The 14,888-nt window shown below is 39.0% G+C and overlaps 1 protein-coding gene across 2 annotated transcripts in view; it reads left to right on the plus strand.

Annotated features, from left to right (window-relative positions):
• Window positions 1-14,888, plus strand: part of adamtsl3 (ADAMTS-like 3) — a 211,393-nt gene that overhangs the window by 150,957 nt on the left and 45,548 nt on the right. For both annotated transcript variants that reach the window (XM_034867570.1, XM_034867580.1), the window contains exons 10-12: window positions 3,539-3,650; window positions 4,606-4,744; window positions 6,977-7,027. In XM_034867570.1, coding sequence (XP_034723461.1) covers window positions 3,539-3,650; window positions 4,606-4,744; window positions 6,977-7,027 — 302 coding nt within the window. The remainder of the gene's footprint in view (window positions 1-3,538; window positions 3,651-4,605; window positions 4,745-6,976; window positions 7,028-14,888) is intronic.

A 14,888-nucleotide genomic window follows, 5' to 3' on the forward strand; every position in this document is an offset into this window, starting at 1 on the left:
CCTTACATAAGTATAGACATTTGAAACATAAATTGTTACAGAAACAAATCACCAGAATGCAGGAAATTAAGTGTTTGATATTTGGTTCAACAGTGGAGATCTTTGTTTAACTTAATTATTCTTATTTTCAACCCACAGTTACGCCCTTGCATTCAGAAGTTTGGTCCACAAAGCCAACGCTTCAAAGATTAACAAATTACATGCCATTTACATCATCAAAAGAAAAAAAAGGGTCTTTTGGAAAGCACTCGCTCATTTTACTGTCTAAGGGAGCTCCTTGCCTTTTGAAAAGGTGTAATTCTTTCATTTACTGAATAACTCAAACATCCGCCAGACATTTCAGACCTTAAAAGTCCTTGTTGCAGGGTTCATTTCCCAATGAATTCGTGCGATTTTCTTGTTGGTAATAAACAGTTAGACTGTTATCCATTGTATTTGATATTGTTGGGTATCACAAAGTTGAATATAATATAAAGCATTAGGTACTATTTTACGACGGTTTGCAATGATTCTCCTTTCCCCCAAAGTCATGGTTTTGTCCTTGTGTAACGTTTCTGATTTAGTTGGTTTTATGCTTTCTGTTTGTTTTCATGGACTTTTATTTTTAAATCCACTTTTCCTTAATTAATTTCACTTGTCTTCCTGCCTTTGTTTGCATCAAGCTGGTTTTTGATTACCTGTCTCCGCCCGAATGTTATTCACCTGTGTCTTGTTGTCTTCCCCTCCCCCGTGTACATACTCACCTGTGTTCACTTATCCTTTGCCAGATTGTTGTTACTCCTCGTGTGTCTCACTCTCCAGCGTTTTCAACCATGCCTTCTGCCTGTTGGATTTGTACCTTTGCCTGTTGTGTTTGGTGCTTGGTGCAAACAAACCTGGGGCCTGTTGCACAAAAGTAGAATAAAGATATCCAGGATAAAAAAAAAAAAAAATAATATCTACTGTAAAGTGTCTTTGAGTAGCCTTCCATGTAAAGCACAATATAAATAAAATGTATTATTATTTGGCCTACTTTGCCTTAAAAGTGAGAAGAGGGAATTAATGTTCCTTGGGAAAAGTACCCTAAGGACTGTAGACTAGATTTCAAACCCTTATTTACAATGCGAGAACATGTTTTACAACCATATGCACAAATCCCTATAATCCATGTCTAATTCTTAATATCTTTGTACAATTAATGTTCATATAGAGCAATCAGGGACAAAAACTAGAAAATTAAATAAATTACTTCAATACACGCTGTGAGCATATGTGTAAAACAATATTCATGTTTTTGGTTCTTCTGAAATCATAAATGTATTGGTCTCTGACCAGTCTGCCATTACTGTCATCTGGGAATATCGCTGTATTGTCCCACTTAATCTCTGGAGCGTCCTGTATAAACCTGAAGCTGCATAGACAACGGATCACTACTTTTTCAGAGAGTGGACACTGATGTGATGCAGACGTCTGCCGGCAGGCCGCGGCCACCGGGCAGCCTCGAAAAACTACCGTCCCACCGGGAAAAGTCCTGACTCTCCTGATTGCCACTCCACATCTGGGTGCCAGTGCAACCATTTCTAAACATCTAAAGAACTGCAATAGTGGAGGTTTAATTCAAACTCTTGACAACAATAGTGGCAAGTAATGCATGTTAATAAAAATAAAGCAGAACACATTCAGAAGACAACGGAATAACTGTTAAACACGTTTATTTGGGAACAGTGTGGCAGCTGATTTCTCAGTTGTTACTTGGCTGGGTTTAATTCAACCTGGTTTCGTGCAACCGAGTGAAAGCTAAATGCATTCAGGATAACTTGAATATTCCGGCTTAATCCCTTATCCTGGTTTTGTGCAACAGACCCCTGGCCCCACCTTATACTCCGTGTTAAGTTGAGCATTTGAGTCCGACATTGTACCTGTGACACACAATGCACTGCATTACATCACCTTGGGGAGAAACGGGCCAAAGCCCGCCTTAAGAACCTTGGGATGGATGGATGGATGGATGGATGGATGGATGGATGGGTGGATAGATAGATAGATAGATAAGTCCGACAGTATCCGGGGTCTCCTGAGATGAGGCATCTGTCAACATCTTGCACAAAGAAATCCAAAAGGGTCAGCGACATGGTCACGGTTTGATATACAGTATATGACAGAGAACCGTAATAGTCACTTTCCATCACGAAAAGGGCAACTAAATCAAAGTCACACAAACACACTGTTGTGAAAGTATTTATATATCTATATTTATTGTTATTATTATTTATATTATTATTATTATTAAACGGCTGTGGGCCATCATACATGTCATTAGTGTTTCTTGCCACATCTTGTCCCAGTCAGTTGCCATAGTTCAAGAACTAGTGGTTGGGGAGTCTCCACGTCTCCCCAGAGTTAAGTCACCATCAAATTGCGTAAAAAACCTAAAAAATAACAAATTTGGAGAAACACCATTTGGAGACATTTTTCTAATTATACACATATCACATTGAGTGTCTCTGTAGGCTACCGATTAATCAACAGTGGTGGTTAACCTGCATCATGGGCTTTAACTTGATTCATAGTAGCACGTTGGGTCAGTGGTTAGCATGTCTGCCTCACATCAAGGTGCCACTTCAGAGTTTGATCCCCGGTCCGGGTAGGGACTGTGTGAAATTTGCATGTTCTCCCTGTGTTTGCGGGGGTTTCCTCCAGGGGCTCTGGTTTATTTCCACCGTAAAGACATTCATGCTAGGTAACTAGGACTACATTTGAAAATTTGCCGACTGGCTAACACCGGCGCATTTAAAGATATGTTGATTAATGTGCATTGTTCTAATCAAATTCTCAGATCCTTTGTCAGATATTTAACACTTTTAAAATCTTGCTGAGGTTCAGCCACTCCTTCGTTTAAATCCGTTGAACTTGACCTCTTTTTTACCCGTGCATTTCACAATGTATTTTAAGATTTTGCTAATCATCTTTGACAGGCATCGGAACTTGACCCCGAGTTATATTTCAAATTCGTTAAACCAATATAGGATAACATTGGCAATTTGGTACCCCAAGATTTTCTGATTTTAATTCATTTATACCTTGTTGTCGTAAATTTGGACACATGTACATCTGCATTTGTTATGATTACCTTACTTACAAAACTAGCAAGTCCAAAACTTTGTTAACATCCAGATGGCAAGTCTAACACCCATTCACGCTCCCGTGACCACATCACTCTGGTTCTCCAGAACCTCCGCTGACTCTGTGTCCCACTACAAACACAAAGTTCTTCTACTCACTCACAAAGCCCTCCACAACCAGGTCCCCTCCTATCTCATCAACCTTTTTATAATGTATTTTATTTTAATAGGGACAATGCACAAGTTAACCTTAACCTTGTATAAGAACAAGGAGAGCTTTCAGGGCCTTCTCCTCCCCTTCATTGTCGTTATTGGGATCCTCTACTTTACTGAGCTCAGCTTTGCTCTACTTTCCCGCCCATTCTGTACCATCATCTCCCCTACATTCCACTACGTTAACATACTGATGTTCTTTATTCACCCTATATGCTGTGCAGATGAAGTATGGAGGCTCCAAGGACACAGTTGTCCAGTTTCTCTTCTACGAGCCAATCAGGTACCAGTGGAGGGAGACAGACTTCTTTCCCTGCTCAGTCAGCTGTGGAGGAGGTGAGGTCATCAGTCGGTCCACACTAAAGCCCAGTTCAGACCAATGCGAAAAGACGAGTCGAAACGTGCAACTTCTTGTTCTTGCAGCCTTCTAAAACCTGCCAGTTCAGTTCAGAGATGGTGTATCATTTCTATGGCAACGACTCTTTGTACTTCAGTTCTAACTTCCGACTTTTAGGCTCTTTTGTGGTTGGATATATAACTTGTTACGTCTAAATATGAATGTGGGTAACATTAGTGATAGTGAGATGCTTGCTGCAGTTACATTCCTAGTGATGAATTGGCAAAAACACGTTTTATTCCTCTGATTCACTGCTTTGTTCTTACACCGCTGGACTCTCCCTCTCTTCATTCTCTTGATCACGCGGTAGGTTACCGAGGCTCCATCTAAAACTTTGCCATTTTTACCAGGTGTTTGGAACATCATTTTGTTTCTAAAGTTTATAGCTGACTTTACCAGCTGACTTCTCTATCGGCTGTTGAAACAAGGGAGGTCTCTTACGTCCTAAAACCAGCCTCTGGAGACTTGACCAGCTGAGTCACAGCGAAACCATCAGCTGGTTTGAGTCGAGCTGAGACGTTCGAAAACGGTTTCATCTCGTCACAAATCTTTTGTCTGAACTGGGCTTAACAGATGTCTTAGTGGTTGGATGATGATTTAACCAATGGTGAAATTTAACAAAGTACATTTACTCAGGTACTGTACAGTTTACTTGAGTCTTTTCTTTTAATGCCACTTTCTACTTCTACTTAGCTACATTTCAGAGGGAAAACTGAAATGATAAGACCATTAAACACCAACTGTTTGGATCCTCACAGTTTCTAAAATGGGAGGATTTTTCTGCCTCCATCTAACATTGTTTTATTTTTTATTGATCTTCAGCTTTGGTATATCCAGCTTCATCTGTTGATACATGCAACGTTTTACAGCAACCTACACGCTTTCCTCCCCCAGGCTACCAGTTGAATTCTGCAGAGTGCACAGACATCCGATCCAACCAGACCCTGCCTGAGCACCATTGCAAAAGCTATCCTGAAAACACCAAACCCACACCAAAACTCAAGGAGTGCAACATGGACCCCTGCCCAGAGAGGTAGGATTCATTACCAGTTGAGTTTTACATCGGAGACCTTACAAAAAACACCTTTCAAGGAACAATTTTATATAACCCATCTATCCTTTCTCTTAGTTAGGACGTCGGGGGGCTGGAGTTATGTTTTTGGGAAGAACATAAGTTAGCCTGATTGATTTTTACAGCATGAACACATCTCCTGACCCATTTAAACACAAGTTATGCGTTGCATTTCCGGCCATGTCCATGTCAACCACTCTGTACAATCTTGTTTGTGAAAGTAAGTTTGGACATTGTCAAGCTTAGTTGAAGCTCTGCACACTACTAAATGCATTCTATCATTCTGGTTACTAGGGACAATGCTCGTACATTAACATTACAAGAATTGTGTCAGAGTTGGAGAATATCTATCTGTGGTTCCTAGCTGAATGTTAAAGTTGCTCCATCACATGGACAGGAAATACTAACAGCCAAATGCACAGCCATAATAAAGATCAAAGCTATGTGTCAGATTAGCTGAAAGTAAGATAAGATAAGATAGTGTTATCTTAACCTTAGTCTCCCGTTGCCAGATCCAATACCCGCAGCACTTTGTCATTGCTGAGTAAGGTCTGGCTACACCACACATACATTCCAGGATAGGAGAAAAAAAAATGATTTTGGGCGGCGCTAAGCTCCATATGCAGCGACGGTGGCTCTTCTAAATAGTTTTGGGAAGGAATTTGTTTTGGTGGAACATTTGCAAAAGACAACGTCACATAGAATGTTAAATTAAGTTAAATAACTTCATTATTAACAGTATTGTGAGCTGTTTAAATTAGCTGGATACATGGGCGCCTCGGCAGCTCACGTGTTCGACTCACTGCTGCCTTTGCTGCATGTCGTTCCCCCTCTCTTTCCCCCTTTATGTCTTCAGCTGTTGTATACAAAATAAGAAAATAAGCTGGATGCATGGTTAAACCTCTTTTGCCAATCAGTCCCTAGAACATTGGGCGTGCCAATGAAGAACGGGCCAGAAGACATTTTTCAGGCTTTTTTTCAGCCATTTTCACGTCATGTCTCTTTGTTTAACGCTAGCTCACTGCAGACGAGAAACACACTTTGAAAATAATACTTTTTTAAACAATGCTAGCATGCACACATTCTAGCAACGCCTTAGACATATCTTTGTTGCACAAACCAAATGTTTGTCAGAACTCAACATTTTCAACGTGTAGCTTTGTAGCTCTGAGGTTGTTGTAATTTGCTGTGGCGAAGGGATTGTCACACACACATAGCAGAAGGGGAGGGGTTTTATCCCTGGATGTACTTTGGTTGCACCAGACTATTCTCACCTAAGCCTTGTAATAACAATACCAATATGCGGCAGCCTGTAGTTAGAATTAGGCTCAAAGAGTACAAATAGTACAAAAATATCCTACTAAAGTAAAAGTACTATTACTTTGAGAATCTTAAGATGAAGGAAAATTAACGGTATTTAAAAATCTACTCAGGTAAAAGTAACAAGTAGCTCATTTAAAATTTACTCAGAGTAAAATATATTTTTCTATTTATACTTGATATATTTTATATTTACTACACATATTAAACTAAATTGCAGTCTTTTGTGATTAAAGGCACAAAGCCAAACAAGAAAAAAAACTTTTAAAAAATGAGAAAAAAAACTTTTCCAAAACAATTCTTTTACTCAGTAACAGATGTGATTTCAAATGTAGCAAAGTACAACAAGTAAAAGTAAAAAATTACAAATTTTAAAAAATACTTTAAAAAGTAAAAGTACATTAAAAAAAAAAAAACTCCGTAGTTGCTATCCCCCTCTGCCTGTTACCCAGCAGGCTTTGTTTAATCGATCTGATTGGGTAGAGCTAAGAAAGGCTGATTATCTTCTCAGCTCAGCTCGATGCTTGTTTTATGAAGGGCTGGATCGATGGAGAGTTTAATCACTAGGCTAAAGAGGAGGAATGCTAAATCAGCAGCATAAAGCCTTTCTCGTTTACCACTTTATTATAACCTTGAGGGCCAAACTGCTATCAATGAGCCCTCTGCGTGAGCTTCCATTTATCATACATTCTCAAATATAATATATGTTTCTGACCTCATTGCTAGACCTTCCTCTACAGTGCTGCGGCTGAAATAAGGCAAATTTGGCGGAATTTCTAGCAGAACAGGAGCAATCCAAGGAGAGGAACATTGTGAATATAGACAATAGTCTCTCAAAACTTACTCAGTTGTGTGATCTTTTGTTTCCTCCAGTGACGGATTCAAAGAGGTGATGCCATATGACCACTTTCAACCTCTTCCTCGGTGAGTAACCGACGAGCCTTCATTTTAAAAGCTCCGGCTGTCTTTTTTTAATCATTTGACATATTTCCAGTGGGGACAGAGTGTTGGCTGAGATGTACCACAGAATGTACGTGGGCATGAATTATCAAAACAAGTTTTCAACCAAACCTATTCCCAACCCATCACCATTGTCCATGAGAATGTGTAAATGGTGAAAATCTCAACTCCATTTGATTGCATCTTAAAAACAGTAACTCTCAGTCAGGGCACCTACAGTTTGGTAGACTCTGTGGTAATTCAGGGGTGAAGTAGCAATGTTGTTGCATTTTTTCATTTGGTTCAGTTTGCTTCCACACTTCTCTCTGTCAAACGCACCAAACACTATAAACACATGTCACATGATCGAGATGGCTTGTTAATTGGACAGAATTTCCGAAACTCGTCGACACTTCTGGTCTCAGAAATAATGAAGCATCACCACATTCTAATTTTGGAGTAGAGAGGTATTAAAGCGCTGTCTAACAGCACGCTGAGACAGACGGTCTAGGGTGGTGGAGCAAAAAATTATGGTCGGAGTATGCCATTGGGAACAACACTGCTTTTTCGATTGAATGGAATAATTAAATCGATAAATCGATTCTGGAGGGGAGTAACGTGATTGGCTGGACAGAGATGGCGGCCTAAGGTGTAGCTCCTTGTCAGCATTTGCAAATAATTGTTTTATATGGTTACAACTTTGATATTTTACCTTTTGCAGAGATTCCAACTTTGATATTTTAATTTTTACATTTATATCTTACAACCAGTGATGTGTGCTCAGAACAGCTTACGGATCTGAAAGTTATCCTCCCTTAAATTTGATATAAGTCTGTAAATTGTGTGGAAGGTTGAAACAGCTGGCCTGTAAATGCTGTCATTGTGGTTCAATTCCTGTATTGGGGTTGGAAAGCGTTCTCAGCTGAACTGAACTGAACTCTAGTTCACTTGGAAGTGAGCCGAGACCCCCCGTTCAGATCAAACGCTCCAGGGTTGGTTTTAAACGGACCAATCAAAGCAACCTTAGTTGCCTAAAGCAACCTTAGTTCTGTTCCACAGCAGCTGCCTCCGCAAGTAAAGCATTACCAGAGGTGGAAAGAGTACAAAAATATTCAACTTAAGTAAAGTTAGTCCAAGTAGGAAAGGGTCGGATAGTGAGGTCGTGAGGTGGTTTCCAACAGGTTGCAATCATTTTTTTTGCAGCTGTAAGTCCAGCAAATGCCGCACGTTTCTAAGTTTCAGAGAGCTGGAACGCTGCCACGTCATTCAGAATCAAGACATTGACATAAACAGGCACAGTAACATTAAATATAATGCAGCACTCCTGATTGGTGGGAAATGAAAGGCCACCATCCTCTCACTCCTTTGTAAAGTGGACATCTTAAGTCGCGGCCTTTAGCCTTTCCAGATAAATTTAGATACCGCTGATTGTAATGTACGCCAGTAGCCGGCAGGAGGGGAGAGAGGTAGCAAAGAGATCATAAAATTAACCCTGGGTAAAACATTAATGTAAAGAAGACCTCAATGTCTAAATATTTACACTGCTTAACAATGGGGATGTCGGGGTCTTCTACAGATCCAACATTATGTCTGCAAATATCTGGGATTGTGCTATAAATTGAGTGATGTAAGATTTAATTTATTAATTTTTCAGTAGAATTGGGTTGGGAACCGGAGGGTTGTTGGTTCAAGTCCCCGTACAGACCAAAGTATGGAGTGTGGATTGGTTGCTGGAGAGATGCCACTTCTTCTCCTGGGCCCTGCCGGGTGCCTTCCAGCAAGGCACCGTACCCCACCAACCGCTCAGGGTGCCGGCAGCCTATTACTCTGACATCTCTCCATTTATGCATGTATAGGACCTGGGCATGGGTGTGTGTTTCAGGCCTGTGTGTAGTGATTACTAACAAAACAAAGTGTAAATTGTAATTTCCCCATTGGGGATCAATAAACAGTTTAAATTATAAATTATAACAGCACACTGAGACGGTCTAGGGTGATGGAGCAAAAAACTCCCTTATGGTTGAAGAGTGCCATTGAATGGACAAATTAAATCTATGAATTGATTCTGGAGAAAGATTTATGTCTACCTGAGAAAGAGGAATAATCCTTACAAGTAGGATTAACCGCACGCCAAATATCTTTCAAACTAAACGTCCTTAAGTAAAAGTACATATTTAAGAAAACTACTCAAAAAACACAAGTACACAAAGCTACTGAATTACAATAAAGTGACTAATTGTAATTTGTTACTTTTCACCTCTAAGCATTAACCGTCAACCACTATAGCTGTCATTAATCTTCAGTCTGACTTCGTTTAATCCATTGGGGAGAGAGACAGAGAGCGCTTCAGTTTTGCATATTGATATATTTATTTTTGAATTCCTCACAACAGCAGTGTGCTATGTGCTCCACCGATGTGTGTGATCGGTGGTGGCCGGCTCACACTGTCACAGGGACAGAACCATAATAACCCACTGTTTCCTTTAGCTTTATACTTGGCTGTTATATGTCCAGTATGAATGTGTGTGGATTGAGTGCTGAGAGAGAACTCATTGTGTGTAGTGGATATCTGTAGTATCTGTGCAAGGCTTTTTCCCAGAGGACCCTCTTAACTTGAATCTCCGCTGAAGTCAACTGAACAACTGTTGAAATGTTACTGTGCATATTTGTTTTTGTTATCGCTGCTATTTACTGCATAGCACTGGAAATGTTTTACCTTTATTTACCATATTATTGTACATTGTACAGTATTGTACTAATAATTTGTGTCCACAGCCCTTGCTTTGTGTTTTGGGAGCCTAAAGGGTATCGTTTTTGTTTTTGTTTTTGAAACATTAACTACTATTCTTTTCCACTTGGACCCTATTTTCCTATGTTTTTGTGTCTAAGTGACGGATGTGAACAACAATCTTTGAAATTGGTCCAGTAGTAAGTATTACTGGCAGCAGCAAAAAACAAACTACAATGTAACATTATTGGGCAATGCGCAGCTTCAATTTGCATCCACTAAAAGTGCTGTTTCTGCCACTGACAGGCTCAAATTATTGTTCTATTCTTATTATAAGTGTTTGACAACATAATGGTGAGGATTTCTACAGAGATAGACCTTTCTGTTAAAGAGTAAGATCCTTTTTGAATAACATTAAATAGCCCTAAAATCACCATCACCAAACCCACCAGACTCCATATAAATAAACAGTAATTTTATCATCGTAAAACAAACTTCATTCAAAGTCGACAGAATCAAAACAAAAAATACCAAAAGCTGTCTTGGTTCATCTTTCCACTGTTCCGAAAATCACCACTCTGGTTTGATTGAAATAAACCCTTACTTCCCCCATTTACATGTGTAAATACACTGTACAGGCTGAAAGTATTGTGAGCCAGTATCATTCCTGTTGAGATTAAATGAAACAAAGGTGCAACATGAACATGGCTACTCATAACCTGGTTACAAACCAGACTAAAGAATTGGAGACATTATCTGTTACTATTCCTAAAGACGCTGTGAGGACTATAAGTCAAGCTTAATAAAACAATAAAGAAGATTCTCAGTCAGACGCATTTGTAGATACACTCATAAGGCAACTGGACTTGACATTTTGGTCTTAAATGTTTGTTCTTATATGAATGTATCTGCAAACTGTTTACTGTCAACATTCATGTTTCTCATTTGATTTCCTTGAATATCTACTCCTGGCAGTTAAAGCCTGATTAGCCTGATATATGGTTTAAAATTATGGTTATGCCCTTTGGTTAGGAATTGAAAATGTTAATGCTAACTTTTTTCAAAACCTCTTTTTTACCTAACCTTATCTGATCCTGGCTTAATTGCTATATAAAAAATTCTCTGCTTTGATTAATTGTTTCTGTTCTGCCCCCCCCCCCCTCCCTCCAACTATATAAAGTTATATTACCTCATTTTAAATCACATTATCTCTGTGTCCCTCACTGAAAATTCCAAAATGTACAAACACATCAACATCACACGTATTGTTATTTGCCAACCGGATCATGTGGCATCCAAATTTAAATCCTAAAGTGAGATTTAATGCCAGCACAGAGCAGATGAAGGTGAAAACTTGTCTAGTGTCAAACTCTGCACCTGCGTCATTGCCGTAGGTGCTAAAACATCTAGGTGAAAGAACAATAGGCTAAAAAAATATACAGGGGACTTTAATCAAATGATGTTATCGAGGCTGTAGCCAGGGTGTTCTAAGTAGGCCTATGCCCCTCCAAAAAAACATTGCAGAAAGTCCCAGGCCTATACCCTGCAACTCTTTTAACAACAATATTAATCACATTGTACATAAATTGAATTATAGTCTTAGTGTCCTTTCCGTTCCAGAAACTGTTTACCACTTACGGACAAAAAAAGTGTTCCTACTCAATTTATATTGCCAATAATGGATTATGCTGATTCTGTGTATTGCATTTGTTTCTAATACCTCGCTTGACTTGCATACACTATATATAGAAATGCAGATTCATTGGTTGCAATTTGTCTTTGTGTGTTCATTTCAACTATTGGTTCCTTTTTCCCCCACTCATTTAAGACATACTGTACAGCTTTTCTTTTTAGTACCTAATTTTTCTAAGTCCATATAAAAAAAGCTTTTATGTTTAAAGCACTTTCTAGACTTTGACACCTTTCCAATTTGATGTCATTCCTCACTTTTCTCTCTTTACTGACATTTTACAATAATGTCCAATGATCTATGAATGATCTATTCTGAATGATCATGTTCCTTGTAATTAATTATGTTGTATTTGAGTTCTTTTTTGTTTAGTTATTTGTTTTGTTCTGTTTTGTTTGTCTTGTTTGCATGTGCGTAATGTTTTTTGTTGTATTTAATTAGACCCCCTTGAAACGGAGATGGTACATCTCAAGCAGTGGCGTTTTTTGGCATAGGCGAAACGGGCAGGACACGGGGGGGTGGCAGGAGCACTAGAAAAAATGTATCCTCTAAGTGGTTTTCTACTGTATTATCTATCATTTCACTGTGTGGGGAGTTGGCGCCCCTGCTCACTGAGAAGGTAGCATGCACAGAGAAGCTGTGTGAGAAGGGGAGGGGGGAGCGGGGGACAGTTCACCTCTGTGTCGAACAAAGCTGGTCGTGGTTATGTATCAGTTAACTTCTCATCTCCAATCCTCTCTGTATTTGTGAAGTGGCGCTGTCCTGAGTTGAAAGTAGCTTACTTTATTATGAAGTTAATAGGCATATGTGTTTGTGTCTGCTATCTGAAATGCAAGCATTTTTTTTTTTGACTGCTTTTTTTTTTAAAGGGCGTGCTATGGCTGCATGATTATGGCCAAAATGATAATCACAATTATTTTTCATCAATATGGAGATCATGATTAATTATCATGATTATTTGTTGATCTTAACCAAAAAAAAAAATGATTGTCACATAGGCTATTTATAACTGCTTTCACATCCATATTGTGCTACATTCTTCTTATGTTGGATTTGTCTGTTGTATGCCCGTTATCTAACAAACAACCAACACAGTTTTTGATACCTCATTACGGTGCCACTTAAATGTCTGCGCTGCTCTCTGATGCTCCAAAACAGACATTAGAGGCAACAAAAGCATTGCTACATGTCACAATAGTAAACACTAACAACACTTTACACAGCACGTTAACGTTAATGTTAGCTACGGTAGGAACTGGATTAAAAAGGCTAAAATGAAAGAAAAAAAATGTCAGCAGTGTAAACCTCTGACATTAGCCACTGTGTCTCTCCATGTTGCTGGGAGCCGTGAGTGAGTGAATGGGGGGGGGGGGGGCTCTGTCTCTCCATGTTGCTGAGAGGCATATGTAAGTGAATAGGGGTGGGGCTGCATGGAGAGTTAAAGGAGAGATCCAAACACAGGCCCGATTTTACAGAAATGGGTCATGTAACGCATGTAAAAAAAATAAAATAAAAAAAATGGTGCTTTCTATGAACACAATGACGCATTTAAAATATTGCTCGATCACACAAATTTGATCGAGGGAAGCCAAAATGGTCAGGCCCCTAATTAAGAAGCCTAATCTTGACCCTAAAGTGCTGTCCAATTTTCGACCAGTCTCTAATCTACCTTTTCTTTCAATGTATTTAGAAAAAAATGTTTCTATACAGTTATAAGTCTTTTTACAACTGAACTCTGTGTTTGAAAAATTCCAATCTGGTGTTAGATCACGTCACAGTACTGAGTCTGCACTGTTGGGTACATAATGATGTTGCCTTGTCCGTGGATGCCGGGAATCTTATTGTTTTAGTCCTTTTGGACCTCAAAGCGGAGTTCGACTCAGGGGACCTTGCAGTCCTCCTCTCACGCCTTGAGAATTGTGTAGGTATCAGAGGCTCGGCACTCAAATCGTTTAGCTCCTATCTATCAAATTTTCTGTTATGATTGGTGACCTCTCCTGGCCAGTTGCTCCTCTCTCTTTTGGGGTACCACAGGGATCCATTCTTGGCCCCATTCTGTTTTCTTTATATATGCTGCCTTTAGGGGCTATTATAGGAAAGCCCAACCTATCTTTTCATTGCTATGCAGATGATTTGCAAATGACAGTGTCGTACTAAACTCCCTGCTTAGTTGTATCACTGATATTAACTTGTGGCATTCAGACAACTTTCTTAACTTGAATGAACGTAAAACGAAGTGTATTATTTTCAATACTCCAGGCATGCAAAATGGTCCAGCTTTGAGTTTTGGGAGCCATGGCATCATACACTAGATCAGTTGTCAAAAACTTGGGGATTACTTTTGATTGCATATTGAAATTTGACAAGCAGATCAGTAATGTTGTTAGAATAAGCTATTTTTTCCAGCTTTGTCTACTGCCTAAAGTTAAGCCTTTTCTGAGCAAGTACAACCTAGAAAAGGCCATTCATGCTTTTATTAGTTCAAGGTTGGACTACTGTAATGCTCTTTATGTTGGTCTGTGTGTGTGTGTGTGTGTGTGTGTGTGTGTGTGTGTGTGTGTATGTTGGTCTGAATCAGACGTCATCTCATGCCTTCAACTTGTGCAAAATGCTGCTGATCACTTTTTAACAAATACATCTAGACGTGCACACATCACTCCCATTCTCTACAGCCTGCATTGGCTCCCAGTGCGTTTTAAAATAGATTTTAGGATTTTTCGCCACAGAGTATTTGTCGGAAATTTTAACATTGTGGGAGCACAACCGGTTCGGAAGATTACAGATGTCGCTTTTTTTTAGGTCATATCTGTTTAGTCTGGATTTTAATACGTAGCAGGGGTGTGACCATTTCATTCTTGTGTTTCTTTGTAACTATTTCTGATTTTACTGTTTTTACTGTTTTTAATGTTCATTCTTTCTATTGTATGATGTGATTTTACACATTATATATATATATATATATATATATATATATATAATTAATAAAATCACATATATATCCCGTACCTAATATTAATGCACTATTTTGGAACTTACGCATTGACTCGAGCAGCAATTTTCTTCCACCGAAAATCTCTTTTGCAGCAGCCGCTGTTTTGCTTTTTTACGCAAGGCAGTTGTATTTGTATTGCAAATTTCAGCAACAGGGCAATACAAAGTGCTTTACATAAAAACGATTAAAATAATAAATGTTACAGTGCAGTACAAGAAATCAAACATTAAAGAGCAGTCAAAATAAAATACCAATACGTTGTTGTCCAATACTACGGAATTCAACACAGGCAGAACCATATGTCTTTACCATCTCACATACCTATATTTAACAAAATACATGTTCAAACCTATGGATGTGTATATGTACAGTGGGTACGGAAAGTATTCAGACCCCTTTAAATTTTTCACTCTTTGTTTCATTGCAGCCTTTTTCC

This window comes from Etheostoma cragini, chromosome 1, assembly GCF_013103735.1.
Source record: "Etheostoma cragini isolate CJK2018 chromosome 1, CSU_Ecrag_1.0, whole genome shotgun sequence".
In the NCBI taxonomy this organism is placed as follows: domain Eukaryota; kingdom Metazoa; phylum Chordata; class Actinopteri; order Perciformes; family Percidae; genus Etheostoma; species Etheostoma cragini.